The sequence below is a fragment of the Schistocerca gregaria genome, chromosome X (assembly GCF_023897955.1).
Source record: "Schistocerca gregaria isolate iqSchGreg1 chromosome X, iqSchGreg1.2, whole genome shotgun sequence".
Classification (NCBI taxonomy): Eukaryota; Metazoa; Arthropoda; class Insecta; order Orthoptera; family Acrididae; genus Schistocerca; species Schistocerca gregaria.
Window position 1 is genome coordinate 598418363 of NC_064931.1, and position 23854 is coordinate 598442216.

The window sequence follows — 23854 nt, forward strand, 5'->3', positions numbered from 1 at the left end:
ATCTTGCTCACCAGATGGTACAGTTTTGTCAGGACTGGCTTTCCCAAGGCCGTCAGTAGTTCCAATGGAATGTTGTCTACTCCGGGAGCCTTGTTTCGACTCAGGTCTTTCAGTGCTCTGTCAAACTCTTCACGCAGTATCGTATCTCCCATTTAATCTTCATCTACATCCTCTTCCATTTCCATAATATTGTCCTCAAATACATCGCCCTAGTATAGACCCTCTATATACTCCTTCCACCTTTCTGCTTTCCCTTCTTTGCTTAGAACTGGGTTTCCATCTGAGCTCTTGATATTCATACAAGTGGTTCTCTTCTCTCCAAAGGTCTCTTTAATTTTCCTGTAGGCATTATCTATCTTACCCCTGGTGAGACAAGCCTCAACATACTTACATTTGTCCTCTAGCCATCCCTGCTTAGCCATTTTGCACTTCCTGTCGATCTCATTTTTGAGACGTTTGTATTCCTTTTTGCCTGCTTCATTTACTGCATTTTTATATTTTCTCCTTTCATCAATTAAATTCAATATTTCTTCTGTTACCGAAGGATTTCTCCTAGCCCTAGTCTTTTTAACTTCTTGATCCTCTGCTGCCTTTACTACTTCATGCCTCAAAGCTACCCATTCTTCTTCTACTGTGTTTGTTTCCCCCAATCCTGTCAATTGTTCCCTTATGCTCTCCCTGAAACTCTGTACAACCTCTGGTTCTTTCAGTTTATCCAGGTCCCATCTCCTTCAATTCCAACCTTTTTGCAGCTTCTTCAGTTTTAATCTACAGGTCATAACCAATAGATTGTGGTCAGAGTCCACATCTGCCCCTGGAAATGTCGACAATTTAAAACCTGGTTCCTAAATCTCTGTCTTACCATTATATAATCTATCTGATACCTTTTAGTATCGCCAGGGTTCTTCCATGTATACAACCTTCTTTCATGATTTTTAAACCAAGTGTTAGCTATGATTAAGTTGTGCTCTGTGCAAAATTCTACCAGGCGGCTTCCTCTTTCATTTCTTAGCCCCATTCCATATTCACCTACTACGTTTCCTTCTTTCCCTTTTCCTACTACCGAATTCCAGTCACCCATGACTATCAAATTTTCGTCACCCTTCACTATCTGAATAATTTCTTTTATTTGATCATACATTTATTCAATTTCTTCGTCATCTGCAGAGCTAGTTGGCATATAAACTTGTACTACTGAAGTAGGTGTGGGCTTCGTGTCTATCTTGGACACAATAATGCGGTCACTATGCTGTTTGTAGTAGCGTACCCGCATTCCTATTTTCCTATTCATTATTAAACCTACTCCTGCATTACCCCTATTTGATTTTGTGCTTATAACCCTGTAGTCACCTGACCAAAAGTCTTGTTCCTCCTGCCACCGAACTTCGCTAATTCCCACTATATCTAACTTTAACCTATCCATTTCCCATTTTAAATTTTCTAACCTACCTGCCCGATTAAGTGATCTGACATTCCACGCTCCGATCCATGGAACGCCAGTTTTCTTTCTCCTGATAATGATATTCTCTTGAGTAGTCCCCACCCGGTGATCCGAATGGGGGACTATTTTACCTCCGGAATATTTTACCCAAGAGGACGCCATCATCATTTAATCATATAGTAAAGCTGCATGCCCTCGGGAATAATTACGGCCGTAGTTTCCCCTTGCTTTTAGCAGTTCGCAGTACCAGCACAGCAAGGCCGTTTTGGTTATTGTTACAAGGCCAGATCAGTCAATCATCCGGACTGTTGCCCTTGCAACTACTGAAAAGGCTTCTGCCCCTCTTCAGCAACCACACGTTTGTCTGGCCTCTCAACAGATACCCCTCCGTTGTGGTTGCACTTACGGTACGGCTGTCTGTACCGCTGAGGCACGAAGCCTCCCTACCAACAGCAAGGTCCATGGTTCATGGGAGACGGGTTTTACAATGAACTTTCAAAAAATACTATTAAAACGACACTTGTGCACAGTGAACCGCTCATTCTACAAACAATCTTATTGCTTCGAAATCTTCTGCAGTAATGACACAAAAACACATGGAAATTGGGGAAGGAGTATGTCGCAGAATTTTCGAAGTGCTAGAGGAGAAACAAATCTTGGTACAAGAGGAACTCATTGCCGACCAAGTGGGAGTGTTTGAAGAAACTGAGGGACTTGCTTCATCTGCATCAGATGATAATGACACCGAAGAGTAGCAGTCAAAAACGGACAGCGTTTACGTTCCATAGTGTTGCAATATAGGGACGTCAATCTAGCGCCGGCCGGAGTGGCCAAGCGGTTCTAGGCGCTTCAGTCTGGAACCGCGCGACCGCTATGGTCGCAGGTTCTAATCCTGCCTCGGGCATGGATGTGAGTGATGTTCTTAGGTTAGTTAGGTTTAAGTAATTCTAAGTTCTAGGGACTGATGACCTCAGAAGTTAAGTCTCGTAGCGCTCAGAGCCGTCAGTCTAGGGAGAGGTGTTCAGGATGGAGTTTGGCCACTCTTGGTAGGACGAGAGCTTCACGCCTCAAAAGCATGAAACTTTCGAAAAGGTGGGAAGAACATATAAAACAAGACGGAACAAGGCACAAACAACTTAAAACAATTGATTCGTGGACCTATAATCGTTTCGTAGAAGCTCGTGAATGTAATCAGCAGGTGACAACGAGAAGTCTGCAGCAATGAGCTCGTGTTGCTGCTGACCAGTTTCCTGATATAAATTGTCAAGCTTCTGACTCGTGTGCCGCTCTCTTCAAACGAAGACATCGGATTTGTAAGAGAAAAATAATCAGCTTTGTATCCAAGAGGGAAAGCGCTTCACCGCAGCAAGTACTTGATGGAGCAGCAAATTTCCAAATGCAAACCCGAACCCTCACATCAAACACGACAAGGATTTTGTTATTAATACTGATCAAACAGTGCGTGATTCATTTACGTCAGTTGCAATATTCTTATAGACTATACGATGCTAATTTGTAATGTTTGTACTAGGGTGCAAATATCAATTAACTTATGATAGAACCCTCGCCGAACGCGGAACAAGGTAGTTGTTCTGCACCGAAAGCATATGCACAATGTCACACATTTGTACACTGCACAATATGCAGCCACCTTATCTGGAAAATTACTGTCAACCGTTTTCGTTTGCTTGCAAGGGACCACTGGCTCATTTTGACCAAGGATGGAAAAAGCAGCTGATGATTACGTACACAAATACATAAACGTTGTCATGACATCCTCAGAGTTCGGCAAACTCTCAACAGTACTATACAGGGAATTTCTAATAAACGTCTTGAAGCCATATCTGAGAGAAGAGCAATTTCTTTTGATCCTCTCCATTCATGGGGAAGGCAAAAGAACCCGGGATTGTACGACGAAATTTTTCAGGATAGAGAAGGTGTGTCAACGTACAATATTAAAGTATTAGTAATTCCTCCAAAATGTACTCCGTTAGTGCAGCAATGCGACGTATATTTTTACATGCAGGTGAAAAACCTCATAAAGTGACTACTAAATTGCTCGTACATAATCGATCACAATCAAGAGAGAGCTTCAAGAGAAGACGGCAAAAAATTTTAATCAGTCGTAAGCCATCAGTTATCTGCAACAATATTCGGTAATATGATCATATATGTGTGGTATGCTGCGAAACTGTGTGATGAACGTGGACCGTTTACGAACGTAAACAAAGTTTGTTTTGCAGTAGAAACATTGAAAAAATCATGCCCATGCAAAAACTCTGCGTTCATTACGTGTGTTGTATGCCACAATAATTATTGTTTAACATGTTTCTTCTATTAGTATCTTTCTGATTAGTGCAGTCCTCAATACGTGACACAAGTGTCGGTACAATAATGTCAATAAAAAAAAATATACTGATTTGATTTACATTTATTTTCAATGTCCTTACAAAAACACTCTTATTTTGTTTTCTTACTTCTCAGGATGCATATTATGCAAATGATAAGTGAATCATTAAACAATGTTAATTTGGACATTAATAATAAATCTGTTGTTACAGTAACGTGAGAATAAAAAAAGAAGGTACGAGCAGCGAGATTCAATCCAGAGATCTTGTACTTATCAAACTAAGCACTTAACCACTAGGCTGCAGAATCCTGGCCTGTTAGCCACCTGCCGGCCGCGGTGGTCTCGGGGTTCTAGGCGCGCAGTCCGGAACCGTGCGACTGCTACGGTCGCAGGTTCGAATCCTGCCTCGGGCATGGATGTGTGTGATGTCCTTAGGTTAGTTAGGTTTAAGTAGTTCTAAGTTCTAGGGGACTGATGACCACAGCAGTTGAGTCCCATAGTGTTCAGAGCCATTTGAACCACTTTTTTGTTAGCCACCGAACAATAGTATATACAGGGTGGTCCATTGATAGTGATCGGGCCAAATATCTCACGAAACGAGCATCTAACGAAAAAACTACAAAGAACGAAACTCGTCTAGCTTGAAGGGGGAAACTAGATGGCGCTATGGTTGGCCCGCTAGATGGCGCTGCCATAGGTCAAACGAATATCAACTGCGTTTTTTTAAAATAGGAACCCCCATTTTTATTACATATTCGTGCAGTACGTAAAGAAATATCAATGTTTTAGTTGCACCACTTTTTTCGCTTTGTGATAGATGGCGCTGTAATAGTCACAAACGTATAAGTACGTGGTATCACGTAACATTCCGCCAGTGTGGACGGTATTTGTTTCGTGATACATTACCCGTGTTAAAATGGACCGTTTACCAATTGCGGAAAAGGTCGATATAGTGTTGATGTATGGCTATTGTGCTATGTATGCTGCTCGGAATCCTGGACGACATCGTTGATGTGTCCGGACCGTGCGTAGGATGGTTACGTTATTTGAGGAGACAGGAAGTGTTTAGCCACATGAAATGTCAATCACTACCTGCAACAAATGATGATGCCCAAGTAGCTGTTTTAGCTGCTGTCGCGGCTAATCCGTACATCAGTAGCAGACAAATAGCGCGAGAATCGGGAATCTCAAAAACGTCGGTGTTGAGAATGCTACATCAACATCGACTGCAACCGTACCATACTTCTATGCACCAGGAATTGCATGGCGACGACTTTGAACGTCGTGTACAGTTCTGCCACTGGGCACAAGAGAAATTACGTGACGATGACAGATTTTTTACACGCGTTCTATTTAGCGACGAAGCGTCATTCACCAACAGCGGTAACGTAAACGGGCATAATATGCACTATTCGGCAACAGAAAATACACGATGGCTGCGACAAGTGGAATATAAACGACTTTGGCGGGTTAATGTATGGTGCAACATTATGGGAGGAAGGATAATTGACCCCCATTTTATCGATGGCGATCTAAATGGAGCAATGTATGCTGATTTCCTAGGTAATGTTCTACCGATGTTACTACAAGATGTTTCACTGCCTGACACAATGGCGATGTACTTCCATCACGATGGATGTCCGGCACATGGCTCGCGTGCGGTTGAAGCGGGATTGAATATCATATTTCATGACAGGTGGATTGGTCCTCGAAGCACCAAACCATGGCCCGCACGTTCACCGGACCTGACGTCCCCGGATTTCATTCTGTGGGGAAAGTTGAAGGATAGTTGCTATCGTGATCCACCGTCAACGCCTGACAACATGCGTCAGCGCAGTCTAAATGCTTGTGCGAACATTACGGAAGGCGAACTGCTCGCTGTTGAGAAGAATGTCGTTAACGTATTGCCGAATGCATTGAGGGTGACGGACATCATTTTGAGCATTTATTGGATTAATGTGGTATTTACAGGTAATCACGCTGTAACAGCATGCGTTCTCAGAAATGATAAGTTCACAAAGGTACATGTATTACATTGGAACAACAGAAATAAAATGTTCAAACGTATCTACGTTCTGTATTTTAATTTAAAAAACCTACGTGTTACCATGTGTTCGTCTAAAATAGTGAGCCATATGTTTGTGACTATTACAGCGCCATCTATCACAAAGCGAAAAAGTGGTCCAACTAAAACATTGATATTTCTTTACGTACTACACGAATATATAATAAAAATGGGGGTTCCTATTTTAAAAAACGCAGTTGATATCCGTTTGACCTATGGCAGCGCCATCTAGCGGGCAAACCATAGCGCCATATGGTTTCCCCCTACAAGCTAGACAAGTTTCGTTCTTTGAAGTTCAGGGACGGCCATGGCGCGGCAAACTGCACGCGTGTACAGATGTGCTGCACGCGTGCCGTCCAGGGCTCGGTACGCCTCGCCACTACTCGGCTTTCCTCGGTCTTTCGCGGCACTGCTCGGCACGGCGCGACGTTAGACTAGCTGTACGATGCGACATCTTCTCATCCGGCATAGGGTGCATTAGTTGATTCGTAGTGGCAGCCATGTTTATCCTCGCCATTTGTTAGCGATTCGTAGGAAGTTTATAAGTACTGTACAGTGGTTGTTGCAATGGAACACACGCTCAAAAAGAGGCGGGGTAGTGACACAACGTCACGAACCTTCAGAGCTGAATGGGAATTGCAATATTTTTTCGAAGAGAAGGATGAAAATTCTCAATGTCTATTATCCAGTCGCATACTCTCCGGGCACCGCAAATTTGCAATAGAACGGTATTATAACACCACACACAAAGGACTTAATGATTTAGTTGGTTTGATAGATCAAACAAGTTGGCGGAATTAAGAAGACGTAGTGTTATGCAGCGAGACGGACCGAACGCGAGTACCACTTACAAATCTTTGTTTTTCTGATGTTTATATTTGTACATATTTGTCGTTAGAATTCGAATTTAGAGTTCACTCAATTTTTTGTTTCCTTTTTTTAGCCTGCAACCGAACGTAGCGACCTTTCTTTAAGAACAAGCTACAAAATGGCGCTCAAAATTGCAAGAGCGAATAAGCCTTTCAGTGATGGTGGTTTCATCAAGGAGTGTATTGTTGAGGCGGCGGAACTCTTGACGCCACTGGAAGTAAACAAGTTTAGTGAAATTAGTCTTTCCAGACAGGGAATAGCTCGCCGCATAGCTGGTATGGCAGCGGATGTCTCTAGGCAGTTAATTGATAGTGCCTGCAAGTTTATTGCATTCTCGATTGCGTTGGACGAGTCGACCGACATTTCGGACACAGCACAACTAGCGATTTATGTTGGTGGAGTCGACACAAATTTGCACGTGACGGAAGAACTGTTAGATTTAGCACCAATGAAACACACAACGAGGGGTACCGACTTGCTAAAAGCAGTTGAAGAGGCAGTTGAAGCCGTTGGCCTGAATTGGAAAAATTTTAGTTTCAGTCACCACGGATGGAGCGCCAGCAATTCGAGGTGCTCAAAATGGGCTTGTGGCATTGTTGCGTAAAATACTAGGACGATCGACAGAAGATTTGTACGGAATTCATTGTTTTGTACACCAAGAAGCTCTTTGTGCTAAGTATGCAAATTTGGAGCACGTGATGAAGTTGGTAGTCACCGTAGTACATTTTTTGAAGTCGCATGGCTTAGTATACCGTCAGTTTCAACAGTTTCTCATGGAAATGAACGAAGAGTACGGAGATGTTATTTACCTCTGGGAAATACGTTGGTTAAGTCGAGGATCATGCCTCGAAAGATTTTTCAACTGAAGACTCGCTATTGTTGAGTTCCTGAAGGGAAAAGGAAAGGCAGAGCCAAAATTAGAAGATCCCAAATGGATTGCAGACCTCGCCTTTTTAATTGATCTGACTGCACACTTGAACGCTCTCGATAAGACTTTGCAAGGTGAGTAGCAGCTTATTTCTGATCTGATGAAAAAAGTGGATCCGTTTAATAAGAAATTCGCATTGTGGAAGGAACAAATCATGAAAATGAATACCGCCCATTGTCCTACGCTCTCTAGTCAGAGAGAACGCAACTTCTGACGAATTCGTTTCTGTGTTGGAGGAACTACAGGCACAATTTTCTAAACGTTTTCAGGACACTGCCAGTCTGACATCTGTTTTTGAACTATTTTCTACACCCTTTGCCGTTTCAGTTGAAAGTACTCCAGTGCATTTTCAAATGGAATTGATCGATCTGCGGTGTAATTCCCGTTCAAAGGACAAATTTTTTTTGCGTAAAAACTGTCCAGGAATTTTACGAAGGTTTTCCTCGGAAAGAGTTTCCCCGTCTCCACAATGAGGCTACAAAAGTTATATCAGTGTTTGGATCGACATACGTGTGCGAAAGGTTTATTTCGATTATGAAACTAAATAAGTCAGGATTACGTGGCAATCTGAGTGACGAAAATATGAGAAACTGTCTGCGTTCGTCCGTGTACGGTCAGTTTGTGCCGGATGCCTACTTTATTATGTCTACAGTGAACCAAAAATAATTAAATTATTGGTGATAATTTTGTTGTATTTATCATATGTTTTGTTGAGAATTGTAGTTATTGCAAATTTTGTACAGTAGTTCCAGTATATAAAATTTGCTTGTTTCACATGTAGTTGGAATCACTTATTCCACATCATACTGCATGCTGTAGACTACTTTCAAGTCTGTTTCTATTTCTCAGCTTAAATGTTGTAAGAATTTTACGAGTGACGATGTGAGAAGCACGAAATTGTTGGTGTAATGCAGTTCCAAACCCAGCGGTATTGTTATTTTTCTGTAGGTGTACGAACAGCCAACAAAGATTCAGTATTGCTCAACATGCTGTGTTGTACAGAGCTTAATATTATCAAATGTCGTAATATGAAACTAAGCCACATGCTAGCAGGGCGGTGTTCCTTACGCGAATGCACTGTCGCGTGCGGCGTGTTCGTAGTTCCGCGCATGCGCGCGCAGTCAGCTGGTGTGGTAGTGGGGGACGTGTGACGTCATAAGGGAGCGTTCTTGGCCGTCCCTGTTGTAGTTTTTTCGTTTGACGCTTATTTCGTGAGATATTTGGCCCGGTCACGCTCAATGGACCAACCTGTATACGCATCCTTAAAACTATGATACTCTATTTTCTCGAAAACTGTTCAGAGTTGCGACTTCCTCTTTACAAAAGTTGAAGTCCTTGCCTGTTCTACACTCCCTGTCAACCTGAATCAAAACAGTAACGGCAAGTACGTACGGTCCCCTTGCCAATTTTATGATATGTTTCACGTAATAAGAAGAGCAAGTTTTAAACAAAACAAAAAATCAAACCCAGATATTTCAGTACAAGCTTTATTTGTAGGCTAATTTAACATTCTTCAAGTCACTAGTAGACAAGATAAGAAAGTAAAATTTAATGAAAAATAGGATTCTAATTTTAGAGCAGGAAAATTTTAAGTTTTAAAGTAAGAAGAATTTTAGGTTTAAGGAAAAAAAAATTTGTTTTACGGGACGAATAATTTTCAGTTCCCAAGGAGAAAAATATATTTTTACGAGAATAAAATTTAATTTTCATCTAAAGATTATAGTCTGCAAAAGGCAAGTATTGTCGTTTTCATATTTGTTTCCGAGTATCAAAAATATTTTTAAGAGATTTTTTCCCGGCGAGGAAAGATTCTAGAGCCATTAATGGTAGGAATAGATGTCCTAAGTGCCTACGCCGCTAAACACTAAAATGGTAAGTGAAGGGTCGGAGTACAGCAGTGTATGAAAGACTCAACTTTTAAAGAGAAAATGAGAAGTAAACTGAAAAACACTAAGCAAATGGCAGGCTCCAAAGACCCAGGACTCGATCTACACTCGGTTCTAGGAATTTTTGTGTCACTGATTCCGTTATTCATGTTTGTAAATGATTTTTTTGTCAATAATGCCAGGTTGCATCAGGGATCTCGGTACTCATTGAACTATAGGTTCTCCTATGACTGGCTGGGTAAGTCCGTTCAAGGGTAAGAGTAAGAACGAACGAGGGCCTAACCACTTCAATAGGATCATGCCTCATAAGGCAATGAGTTGTTCAAACCAACGTTCTGCCTAAGAAACGCTTTATTTACTAATTTTTCATTTATGCCCGAGGCAGGATTGGAACCTGCGACCGTAGCGGTCGCCCGGTTCCAGACTGTAGCGCCTAGAACCGCTCGGTCACTCTGGCCGGCTATCTGTATTCTTATTTATTATCCGAGTGATACACGTAAGTATGATTACTACAATTAGTTTTCACTTACTCCTTGAGCCTCCGTTCATGTCCAAATATGGTGGTGGTGTCATTGGTGGCGCTGGTGGGGATAGGTGTGTTGTTATCTCACGTATCAGAGATTCCTTTTCCTCCTCAGCTGCAGCTGAAAGTTCTTCTTCTGCGAGCGTCTCGGACAAAAAGTGGTTGACATCTGTAACAATTTACGAATTTTTAGCTATGTTAATAAAAATAAACTTTATTACTGGGTAGCTACTTTTCATCTGTTCAGTCCCTTCTAGCCCAAGAGATCAAGCGAAATTTATGAGGTATTTCGAAGAATTTGTTGCTTGTTTATTTCCAGATCTCATATAATGTTAGCATTTAATCTGATAAGAAACGAATCAAAAACCCTAGCACAAAATATTAGCCAGCTCTTTAAAACAACTTTATCGGAACCTAAAGATGACGTCTTAATATCAATATCAAATCATTGATGATCTACACCAAAGGTCTTTTAGAGTTGTCTCGACAGGTGCCTTGTTTCAGAAATAAGCATATAGATTGTCCAAAAAAAGTGTGTGAAATCTTATGAGACTTAACTGCTAAGGTCATCAGTCCCTAAGCTTACACGTTACTTAAGCTAAATTATCCTAAGGACAAACAGACGCATCCATGCCCGAGGGAGGACTCGAACCTCCGCCGGGACCAGCCGCACAGTCCATGACTGCAGCGCCTTATAGCGCTCGGCTAATCCCGCGTGGCTGTAGATTGTGAAATGGGCCTTCGGTCTCACATGAACTGCTGAAGAGAAGTTGGATGAAATATTTGAAGTGTAGTATGTCTAAGAGAATACTCTTCATAAGTCAAGTATTGTTAGACTTCCCTTTGGCATACTGGAAATACTGAAACACTACATCCCTTATATACAGTTTGTTTACTACTTTACTATATTTTTATAATCACGTTATATTTCTGAAAAGCGGCTGAATCGTAGGCTCCTACCGCCTCCAGGACACCTTTTCCTCGTAGTTATATGCGCCAACAAGATCTACACGCTTCAGTGAGCAAGGGACCAAACGACGAATACTTGGGATCTCTCATGACATCATATGGCAACAATACTCAGATAACACACTTAGAATATTTAGGTGAAATTATCGGGAACGCTGACAAAAGAGGAAGCCATAAAATTCAGGAAGGAAAATTGCATAAAACTTACACAATCACCTCGACTTTCTATAAATGGAATCCATTACCACCATAGTAAAATTTGGCTACTACAACACAGTCGTTCTCCCAGATACGCTCTACGTAACGGCGACATCACAATCAATCTTCTCTTTCACAGTAATCGAGAAAATGGTACTATGAATATTGGGAAAGTTTTCGGAGCATCATGACAATCTTCATTCGTTGGCGAACGTTTTTAATTTGAAACTTAACGTCTGCTGACTGAAGACGAATCGTAAACGTTGGAAAACGTAAGAACTCAAAAATAAACCAAACTGTCATCCTTCATGCCACAATGTGTGTACACGTGAAATGTGGTAGTAAACCTTTTTAAGCCTTTATAATGACTTCATCCTCCGAAAATCAAAATAACATGATTGAGGCAAGTTAGTCTGACAACCATAGAATCGGATGAAAACTGTGGAGGCAAAAGGGGGTTAAGAAATGAGGGTAACAGATTTACAGGAAAAAGATGCCCAAATCAGATACTAAATACCATGGAATGTTATGATAAATAGTGCGATGGATTTATCTCCTTGGGCTGAAAGTGAACAATCCTTTGAGGTATACAGGGATAAATCGATCGGAGAAGATGAATGACAAAAACATACTTTCCCACTGGAGTACAGATGAAAAGTTAATAATTATTTCCGGGAGTGTATGCAACATTGGGTGAAAATAAGACGTTTCAGAATATGAAGCACAAATATCACTGTTGCCCATTAAAATTACACCTGGAAGGGCAGGAAATAACGAAACTTTGTTTACTGTGTGTATAGAGTAAAGTTGGTAGAACCCATCATTAAATTTGTAGGTGTTCTGTAGGTACACAGGGTGTGGTATTTAGTACACTGGAGCTGCCACCCCTGGCAGCGACATTGGCTCTAATCCATATGGGCATCTAGTCCATTTAGCTTCGAGCACAGATACAGGTATGTCATTCGATGCTTCCATGCTTCACCAATAGTAGTCGCTTGTCAGTCTCTCGGCAACCGATGACAAAATATTTTCAATGGGTGAGAGGGCTGGAGAACGAGCTACGCAAGGCATCAGTAAATCACTGTCGGTGTCAAAGTAGGCCAGAACGGTATGGGAAACAGTGATCTTCCGTTATCTTATAGAAAGATAACTTCGCGAAGACCTCGAAGATGGGCACGCCAGAAATGGAACGACTGCTGTCCTAATTAGCTGCTGTATGAACATGTACTTCTACGTTTCTGACTGTTACAGCGCCATCAAAAAGCGAAAAAAGTGGTTTAACTAAAACATTCATATTTCTTTACGTGCTACACGAATATGTAATGAAAAGTGGGAGTTCCTATTTTTTAAAAAAACGCGATTGATACCTGTTTGACCTATGGCAGCGCCATCTAGCGGACCAACCATAGCTCCATTTGGTTTCCCCCTTCAAGCTAGACGAGTTTCGTTCTTTGTAGTTTTTTCGTTTGATGCTTATTTCGTGAGATATTTGGCGCGGTCACTATCAATGGACCACCCTGTTTACAGGTAAGTTCTGCCAGGCTAGCAGCTTAGCTGCAGGGAAGAAACATTAACAAAAAATTCACTTTATTATTTGCGAGGATGGAATTTTTTGCTTGCAGATAGGTTCTCTGATGTAATACAAACATGTGATTGTGAGTAGATGGTGGTAAGTTTCAACATCATGGAAGTAGCGGTAATATGTTACTAGTAGTTCCTTTCAGACTTAAAAACTAGCAAGCCGAAGTTGTTCTCTGTAAATAGCAAATCTGAATCTGTTTAAGACACAGATCATAATAATTTTTTTACTTGTAGAACATACAAGTGTTGTTGTGAGACAAATGACACACAATATAACTGATTTAGGAAACGGATTTGCGGTTAACATAAGCTCGTGGCTTGCAGAAAACTGATTGTCACTTAACTAAAATAAAACAAAGATATCTGGTAAAAATGAGCTTTTTTTATTACAATGTGATCAAGTAGTGATGGTGAAAACTTTAAGATTTTATTGGGAAGGCAAATGGAAAAAATCTTGAGTGTATGACAGTTAGGGCTCTGTTAGTATGTGATCAGCATGGACATTAGTCGTCTTGATACCAGGTTCTGCTATTTAGAAGCACTCACGCTTGTGCTCAGACTATTCCGCCGAGATTCAGGCTCTCTCGCAAACAGGGATGTCCTTTGTCTAACACGTCAATGAAGGCCGTGTGTTAGGGTGCTTGTATCAACCTTTGGACGAAGAAGTAGCATCTGATCGTTGACTGGTCGACATGAGTAAAAGTAGGTTTAAAGGTTAATAATTCATAATGTCCAGAAGTTAGAAATTTCTGTGAAAGAGATTATCAAAGTGTTAATATTTTATGTTTTCTGTAATAGTCAGAACCAACATATGGAATAAATATTGTAGGGATCTAAATATGACAACGAAAAAACAGCAAAATGTTTGATACAGAGTTACCAGTTGAAAGAGCTTGAGTGCACTGACATTCAGACAGTACAGTAAATTGCAAATTAGCAGACGTTTTAGTATGTAGTGCCACTAATCAGGTTTACTGGGATAGGAATACGGCATTCTGAAGCTAACAGAAGTTATGAGGAGCGTGTATGTCTCTTGTCAAGTAACAGCTGTTGTATACAAGAGGAAGTAGCTTTGATAACATTAAGCGGAAGAAGTTTGTTTTATCAATTGCAGCAAGAGGAACACTACACTTCTATAGAGCACAAAACCGCTTGTGGCTTATACCATCATGGACAACCTATAGTTGTCCAGAAAAAATGTACATGTATTAATCTACTCGTTCTGGGTTTGATGCTAAGGACGTTTTCGACAAATACTTGTTGTGGAATTCACTGCTTTGGCATCGATTCTCTAATAGTTTATATTCCTATCGTCCTGCGGAAAGAAACTTACCTAAATAATACGAGAAGCTAAAGTCAAGACAAAACGTGGCTGTTGCATGTATGTATTTTGCCACACAAATACTCATGTACTGACCAAACGAGGAATTTGTTAAGTAAAGCCAGTCAGTAATAGGAGCAAAGATGAAACATGCTGCAATTCCTAAAAACCTTAAGTGCCTCTATGATTTTCCTGCTCTTGGAACGGTGATGATTGTTTTACAATTCTTAAGCCAGCTCAGAATTAAATAAAACTTTATTGAAAGTAATCACTGAACTTCAATTAGTTTGACTCTGCCAGCTATCCTTGCACACAGATTACTGTAATTTCAAAACTGTGTGTTTCTATGAGAACTGAAATAACCTTAACCTCAAGAACAGTGTAAACTAAATTCTGAGGACCCAGTTTTGGTAAAACCGTGATGATGCAAAGAAACTACATGATTGAACTTGGTTTGGCTGAGCTAAAGAAAATGATTACGTGCATCAATTGTCGTAATCTTGCATAGAAGGAAACATGAGCTCTTCTGTGTGTGTGTGTGTGTGTGTGTGTGTGTGTGTGGATTCCTAAGGGACCAAACTGCTAAGGTCATCGGTCCCTAGACTTACACACTACTTAAACTAAGAACAAAACACACACACACACTCGAGGGAGGACTCGAACCTTCGGTGGGGCATGAGCTCTTTTGTCTGAGAAAAAATACAGCGTTTATTTGTAGTTTCTGGACGTAAGAGGAAATGTAAATGCAGATGCTCACAATTGCTCCTAGCGGATGTCATGATGCGGTGGTTACTTGAACAGACCACTGCAGGGCTTTCTTGAATTCACATCGCAAATAATTCATATTACATGCTTTTGGACTCGGAAAACTTCAGCTTGCCCCAGAAAATTTCTCAGATGGCACAATTCAGTGAAGGTAAGCGAAGTATGTCAGTGTTTTGAAATTTATATGGTATGTGTCTGACAACCTCCACATCCCAAATAAAGATATGTTTAGGCTCTTCAACAGTTCTGTGGTACACTCCTCAAAACTGAATTTATTATCGAGTTGTAATCGCAAGAACATAACACTGTCAACCTCTGCTATCTGCCTGCCATCACATTTTAGATATTGCTGGGAGGAAACGTCTTAGAACTTCCGAACTGCATATAATGCGTCTTTTCAACGTTTAGTGCTGAACTCACTAGGAACCATTTATTAATTTCGATGAAAATTTCATTACTGGTAACCAATGTTTCTAAAACTATTCTTAGTTTACTTTCTATTGCAATCTATGAAGAATTCTTAGGAGTGAGAACATTACGACACATCTTTAGAGAGGTTCAAATAAATATGTATTACGTTGGTCAGACAAGATGTGATATTACAGAAAAAAACTGGTTTCCATAAACTAGAGAAAAATAAAAAACACTCAATAGCTCTAGAAGATATGGCAAAAATTATTGGTTACATTGATACCATAGTTGTGTTATCCAAAGTACCACATAAAAACCAGCGCCACTGGAATCTGTTTCCAACATTTGTACGTGTAACACAAGTGTGTGTTAGGAAAGCAGTTGGTGCTACTACAATGGCAGAAAACATCTAGGATGGCCAGCTTCTTCCAACTGCATCCAGACATCATTTATCGGACAAACTGCAGTGAAGGTGAATCTATGTACTTGTGGTTCGACCGCAGCCACACACCTCAACAAAAAATACGAGACGGACGCTTGTTGATGAAATGCTTGAGGCAGCACGAATTACCGCATCTCATAATATTGAGAAACAGCCATTCCAAAGTAGAGACTTGCACAGCGGGAAGGACTGCACATTATATGAAGTTCCACTGTTTGGTGGGCGATTAAGCCCAGCATAAAAATAGTAGACAAGTCAGGAAGGAAGCCCTGCGCAAATTGAGTATGGTGCATGGGAAATTTCATTCGAGGTGGGAAGCACCCTCTGCAGGAAGTAAATAACGTACGGGCTGCTGCCAGTTGTGAGTTGCGCTTCGTGTCTGCAGTAATGATGCGTGGGGCCGTTGAGATCCTGCATGGAATTGTGAATGGCTCCGCTGAACACACAGATACAATTCCTGCACGGCAGTCGTAGGATCCCGACAAACGTGAGCAGCAGTGTCACGGAAAGACAAATCGCAGCGTCGATAGACCATGATCCTCCCGCTGTCGAATTCCTGTACGTATTGGTACACGTTTCTCCTTACACGAGCAATAACATGATGTTTTCACGAACATTCTAACGCAATCCCTGAATGAGAAAGCCGTTGCGTAACCTTTCCTTACACATATAAAGTAATGGTATTACCTCTGCCTACTTCGTGCGGTTGTGGTAAAATGCCACTCATTTGCATATCCAAACATGTAATAAAGTTCATGCGAACTTTACATTTGTTACATACTACCTTAATACTGTCGAAATTTTAATAGGAGCAATGGATTAATACAGAAAGGATTACACGAAAACGGTAAATTAAAGATTTAGTAGTAGGGTTCCAGATACAATGCATAACTTCAGACCAAACTCGATAGGCACGTTTGGCAAGAAGTTACCACTACAGACAAATTGAATGACAAATATAACGCATTTATACAAACCGTCATATTTACAGTTGAGGGTTCCTTAAAAGTAACTATTTGCAAGCGGAAATGCAGCTCTAATAAAAAACCAATTTGAATAAATAATGACATCAGAATCTCATGTAAGAAGAAATGGGCGCTTTGTTATAATATAAAAGAAATTCATAGATATGTTTAAGAATTTGCCAGCAGACATTACCGCGAACAACTGAAAGGAATTTTATAGGATAGACTAAACTGTAAACAGAGAGTTCCCAAAACGAAATGAATACTATCAAACTGTTAATGATCCTTCAAAACTGTACAAGATAGCCGGCCGGAGTGGCCGTACGGTTCTAGGCGCTACCGTCTGGAACTGCGCGACCGCTACGGTCGCAGGTTCGAATCCTGCCTCGGGCATGGATGTGTGTGATGTCCTTAGGTTAGTTAGGTTTAAGTAGTTCTACGTTCTAGGGAACTGATGACATCAGCTGTTAAGTCCCATAGTGCTCAGAGCCATTTGAACCATTTTTTATTGTCCATGTTCTGTGCAAACACTTCCTGAACACAAGTTTGGCATCCTCGAGTATTCAGACAAGGACAGCGAAGTGGAACGTCGCCGCTCCGACAAACCGATATTTTTTTCTGACCTACTCGAAGGAATAGAACTTCGACCCCATCCCAAACACAATCTGACCTTTCTACAACCACCAGAGAGATAATATGTGTACGAAGCTTCCGGAAGGTGGTATGCATGCGATGGTACCAGTCACCTGTATACGCTTCTCCGCCCATCAGAGCTGAAATCTTTTGCACTGCACAGTGGACTGCAGCTCAATGTAGCACCGTTATCCTCACGGGTGAAGGCCAGTTTAACTTGCAAAATAACATCTGGCTTGTTCACATTCTGAGATAATCCGAAACCCATTATAAAACAAAAAAGACCGTGAAAGTGGTTCCTTCAGACGAAGCACTGTTTCTGGTCTCGTATATTCTTCGGTCTACGCATTGATCTTCACACCAAATTAGTCAGTTAGTTAGCTACATGTTCTACCGATGTTCTGAATAATTATTTTATAGAAATGATGTGGAACGAATCAGTTTATAGTATACGTATACATGATTAGTGTTAACATTTAAAGAACAATAAATAGTTCGATTCCCGGCGGGGTCAGGGATTTTGTCTGCCTCGTGATGGCTGGGTGTTGTGTGCTGTCCTTAGGTTAGTTAGGTTTAACTAGTTCCCATAGTGCTCAGAACCATTTGAACATTTTTGAACAATAAATACACAAACAACGTCGGGATCACAACTTTTTATTCACCGACTACCGGTTTCAATCTGCGTTGCAGATCATCTTCAGAGCTGGCGCCCCAAAGCGGAGTTTGTCAACAGTTGAGTTTTACATAGCTGTTGACAAACTGCATTTTGCGGTGCCAGATCTGAAGACAACAAAAGCTTCGTGATTCCTAAGACATGGCGATAATAATAAAAATTTAATGAACATTTTTTGTAATACTCATGCAACTTCATTTAAAAACAAGACTTATTACTGTGACTGTGCAGATTTGTAGAGATGACATCTTGATGCATAGCAATACCCTTACCACGGTGCAATAAACAACGGTCCCATCCTTCAGGACGACAATGCTCGATTATACACAGCTTGTCTTGCGGAATGAGGAGTTCAAAAGCAAACAATTCATCTTACTTAGTGACCATCTTGATCTTCCGAGCAGCCTTGGGTCGCCGTCTGGAAGTGTGTTGGTTCAAATGGCTCTGAGCACTATGGGACTCAACATCTGTGGTCACCAGTCCCCTAGAACTTAGAACTACTTAAACGTAACTAACCTAAGGACATCACACACATCCATGCCCCAGGCAGGATTCAAACCTACGACCGTAGCGGTCACGCGGTTCCAGACTGACGCGCTTAGAACTGGACGGCCACACCGCTCGGCTGGAAGTGTGTTGTTTCTTATAGTTCTCTCCATATTCTTGCTGCGCCGAGAGTCGTTTTGCCAGAACAATGTTCACATCCCTACTCGTGATGCATTGCTCCATTTGGTACCCAAACTGCTTATTGGTTTTATTTGTCGAATACCAAACTTTTTCATCAATTTGCATACTTCATAAATTTTCGGACTCTTTGTCGCGAGTCAGTTGTTATTTGGCTAAAGTTGCTTTTATCTGAAAATGTATGGAACTATCGCAATTTTTGTAGTTTTTTATTCATGAATGGAAGACAGCACGTGACGGGTACAGTGAATATAGAGAAACCATTGATGGATTCCATGTGTAGGGGATTGGTAGAGCTGCTGGCTTAATTACAGTGCTTTGACGCAGAACAGATAGCGATAGTCGTATACCTGGGAACTAGTATAATTCAAACAGCGTAACTTGTCGGAAGTTCACTTCCTGCCGCAACTATGTGTCGGAAGTGGATGAAACTGCTGGTAAACGGTAGGTGTTAGAGACGGATAGGCGACCTCTGCCACAAAATTGTCGCAGACAATTCGTTTCTATATCGATTTGGAATAGTCATCATCCTTGGGCTTATAACAAAATAGCAGACAAAATAGCAGCAACAAAATGGCGGAAAAGTGAAATAAATTTCACCACGAAAAACTCGCTCCCATATTGTTGATTTTTTAATTTCTTGCGATATTTCAAGTGGAATCAAGTTAATGTTGTCATGGTCATCTACTAAACGTAGGAGGACATGTGAAAGTTCTGAATGTCCGTTTAGGGTTCCACAGCCGTTGTCACCTCCGATTTAACTTTTCCAGTGCGTGATTACTTCGGCATGTTCTGTAAATCAGTCTTTCGGTCACTATCTAAAGTGGGCGACACGTTACGGTATACAACACTATGACGTCGGAGTCACATGCGCAAAAAGTATTTACGGAGTATTTACTTGATTCCAGGCACAATTTAACATTAATACAGATTTATCGCACCTATTATATGACTTTCGGTGGAAGGATTTTTTTAAAAGTGTTGATTCCTGCTGTTCCAATTCCATGTGACAGGTTTATAGTAAGTGAATAAATGATTATAATTACGATTACACAACTGCTGGACACACCACAAAAATATCTGATTCCATTGTTAGGATGCTTTAGATAAAATAATAAAGACAGAAACAGAGAGTAATGGAAACAGCTATTGCCGGCCGCTGTGGCCGAGCGGTTCTAGGGGCTTCAGTCCGGAACCGCGCTGCTGCTACGGTCGTAGGTTCGAATCCTGTCTCGGGCATGGATGCGTGTGATGTCCTTAGGTTAGTTAGGTTTAAGCAGTTCTAAGTCTAGGGGACTGATGACCTCAGACGTGAAGTCCCATAGTGCTCAGAGCCATTTGAACCATTTTGAAACAGCTATCGAAATTTTATTTGTTAGTTTAAGATTAAATAGGGTACACCTCGTGGAGGTTAAATTAACTGAATAAATAAATGACTATTAGGGCATCTTCTCTTTATATGTGCTCTACATAATTTTGACCGTACAGGGTCCATACCACCGCAGAAGCAGTTCTGTGACTCTGGGCACAATATATTTGGAAGTTAGATTTTGCAGTCCACTTGGAATTATATCCTTGGACGAGGATAGTTTATGTCACGTAATATTGATGTGAACCATATATAAGGCATTTACCACTGTTAACTGATATGTATGTAAAACAAAACCTGAATAGAGCTAGCTAGATGAATTATAATATTTCCATTTATCGAAGGTTCCTCTCTTGTCAAACAAAATGAAATGCACCATACAATTCGCTTGGCCATGTAAAATTTCTACATACCACAGTCGTAAAAGGTCTTTGGAGAACAAACATAGTGTTACATTAAGCGTAATTTATACATGGAGATTTGCTGTAAAAGTATTTAAGTCGTAATTACTCCTTGGGGAGACAATAGCACCACATAAACCTTAATTAGTCCTTTAAAAGTATTTATAGGACCTACGGACTACCATGAAGCTACGACCTACACTACCTGTTTTAATAGGTGGTACGATTATAAGATCAGGACTACATAAATATGACACATTCTAACGGACAGGAAAAAGAATAACAGACCATACCACTCTCCTCCAGTCATATTTGGACTCAGAAATTTTTGCATCGCGGTCGTGATAAAAGGTTTGGAAATAGCCAGCTAGCCTCGGTTCTTCAGCTTCTTCAACTGATTCATTGTTTACATCAGTTGTGTCCTATTACACCCAGGATGCTTTATGAGAAAGGCCGCCAGTGTTCCTGATCCTGAGGACCGCTGTTCATCCGCTAGTAACGTTCGCCGATAACATCGTGTCATAGGCTGAACGCTGTTTCGCTTGACTCGTCCAGCACAATGGCACTCTTAGTTTTATTCCAAATAAACGCTCTCCAACTACATGCCCTCGTCGAACGTCGCAATCGATTTCCGTATCCCATCATTTTTACTGGACTATTTGTGTAGATGAACAATTATTGTACCACCTAGAGAGTAATGGAAGGAGGAACGAGGATCAGGGTTTAATGTCTTGTCGGATCCAGGGTCAATAGTGACAGTGCACAAGCTCTGATTACAGAAGGATAGGAAGAAAATCGGTCGTTCCCTTTCAGATGAATCACTATGCCATTCTCCTTAAATGATTTAGGGAAATAAAGTAAAACCTAAATTTAGATGGCAGGACAGGAATTTGAACCGGCTTCCACGAATAAGAGTCCAATGTCTTACCTCTGTGCCACCTCGCTCGAAAGGAAAGAGGATAGGATTTAACGTGCCGTTGACGTCGGTACACAAGCTCGGATTGTTTGAATGACGGGGGTGGGTGGTTCGGGTGGAGTAAACCGTCAGTATTTATTTACCGAGCAATTTTTTAAGTTTGTTTAAAATGCTTATGACAATAGACTGACGTATTATTAATATAAGTTTATTTTTCAACATTTACAATACAATATTGATATTACTATGCATATTATTTGAGAAGTATACAGCTTTCTGACTTTTTCTATCAACGATTTATACGGCCAATCCATAAAGAATAAGTTTCAGCTCTTACTAGGTAATTTTCGGACATTAGATTTTACGATATATTTTGAAGTGAGTGGGCGTCGCATGTCCCAGAATCCAATCTTTTTGATATTAAGCTTTTGTTTGTTAAACCGTCAATTACAACGTATTGGAACTCCAAGTAATATAAAAAAACTTGTACTTTTTATCACTGACTCCTGGACCACAGTGCCACTTTCCTCGGTGACCTCGCTCGGTCCTAGTTTAATGAAGACGAACTTCAGTTCGTGTAAAGACAATCAACAATGGCACGTCCAACGATCATTGTTATTATCTCACAAATATCCTGTGTTCCAAAATATATTTGTTTCTGCTACTTTCACAATCACCTGGAAAGGGTTCCAGCGTGTCCACAGAACTCGCCATCTTCCGCTAGAGTTCAAAAATGGTTCAAATGGCTCTGAGCACTATGAGACTTAACTTCTGAGTTCATCAGTCCCCTAGAACTTAGAACTACTTAAACCTAACTAACCTAAGGACATCACACACAGCCATGCCCGAGACAGGATTCGAACCTGCAACCGTAGCAGTCGCGCGATTCCAGACTGTAGCGCCTAGAACCGCTCGACCACCCCGGCCGGCTCCGCTAGGGTCTTCAGTTTTTAGGAAAAGTGCGTTAACGAATAGAAAAATATTGCGTCTCTATGATTACATAGCCAAAATTAGCAAGCAGCAGCTACCTTAAGACGACCTATGACAATTCATCAAGGTTAGAAAGAGACTAATATTCCATTCACAACCACAGATAGACATTGTGGTCGATCCGTGCATCTCTGCAGCCACGGCGGATGTGATCGACCAAAGTTTGTTTATTCTGAAATTTCCAGACATTAAAATCGTGTGCAGCCTAATGATGTGAACCTGGATAGTTGCCCTTCGAGAAGAACGCACTACAAATTGAGTAATCCGAGCACGGCTCACTACGTCAACTGTGCCTGCTTCTGCATACCCCAGAGAGGCTCTGCTGCATGCCTTGGTGGACAAACACCGCTAGCAGTCAGGAGTGCTGGAGAGTGGCTTTCTCACAACACAACATCTTTTCCCACAAAATTGCTTGTAAAACGCGACTGATTTCATATCTACTTATAGATAGAAAAACAGTTTTAATTCTTAGGGAAAGTTTGTAGTAGAGAACACTCCACTGGTGACAAAGCATTTTATGTTTGTCATATTCATTACTACCTTCCAGAAGAAACGGTCAATGAAATGATTCTTTACCGACAAAATGTGTACGTATTACACAGCTGCTTTTTATTTATTAATATTCTGTATTACTGTTTTTAATATAATATATGACCATGCTGGTCTAGCGGGAAGAACACTAGACTCAAGCCTTGTAGGTTTTGGGTTAAGTCCCGAATAGGGGAGGGGATTTTTCAAGGCAGCCCGGGTGCTGGGCTCACCACTAACTCCTTCCTAATTCTGTGGCGAAGAAAAGACTGTACGGTTCCTACTGTCAAAATCAATAGCCCAATCACAGGATCGTGCCATAAGCTTTACCTATAATTCACCTTTTATTACGCAGAAAAAGGGTACAACGTCTCGTCGACATCGAGGTCATTACAGACGGAGCACAAATTCGGATTGTGTCAAGGATGGGGAGGAAATAAACCGTGCCCTTTAAAAGGAACCATCTCAGCATTTGCCTGGAGCGATTGCTATTATTAGATATAATAATAAATACAATATGGCATAGAATAATATCTGCACAATGCATGTATTGCATGACATTACGTCTACACAAAACATGTCTTGAGACAACAAATAAACCGGCCGAAGTGGCCGTGCGGTTCTAGGCGCTGCAGTCTGGAACCACGAGACCGCTACGGTTGCAGGTTCGAATCCTGCCTCGGGCATGGATGTGTGTGATGTCCGTAGGTTAGTTAGGTTAAACTAGTTCTACGTTCTATGGGGCTAATGACCTCAGAAGTTGAGTCCCATAGTGCTCAGAGCCATTTTGAACAGCAAATAAGTAACTGAATATTATTATCCCTTAATCTCACGGAAGTTTACGTTAATTGTAGCCCCGTTTCTCGGTAAATTGCACCTAATGCAGACAGCGGTTATGTGCTTGTCTCTTGATATTTGTTTTCTTCCAGATGATGCGTAGGATAT

At 41.0% G+C, this 23854-nt stretch overlaps 1 protein-coding gene across 2 annotated transcripts in view; it reads right to left on the minus strand.

Annotated features, from left to right (window-relative positions):
• The window catches only part of LOC126298863 (src kinase-associated phosphoprotein 2-A-like), a 192910-nt gene that overhangs the window by 38859 nt on the left and 130197 nt on the right, over positions 1-23854 (minus strand). Inside the window, exon 2 of one of the 2 annotated variants that reach the window (XM_049990374.1) lies at positions 10071-10232. In XM_049990374.1, the coding sequence (XP_049846331.1) occupies positions 10071-10232 (162 nt within the window). Of the gene's footprint in view, positions 1-10070; positions 10233-23854 lie in introns of those variants that run through there. The other variant, XM_049990375.1, reaches the window with a different exon arrangement.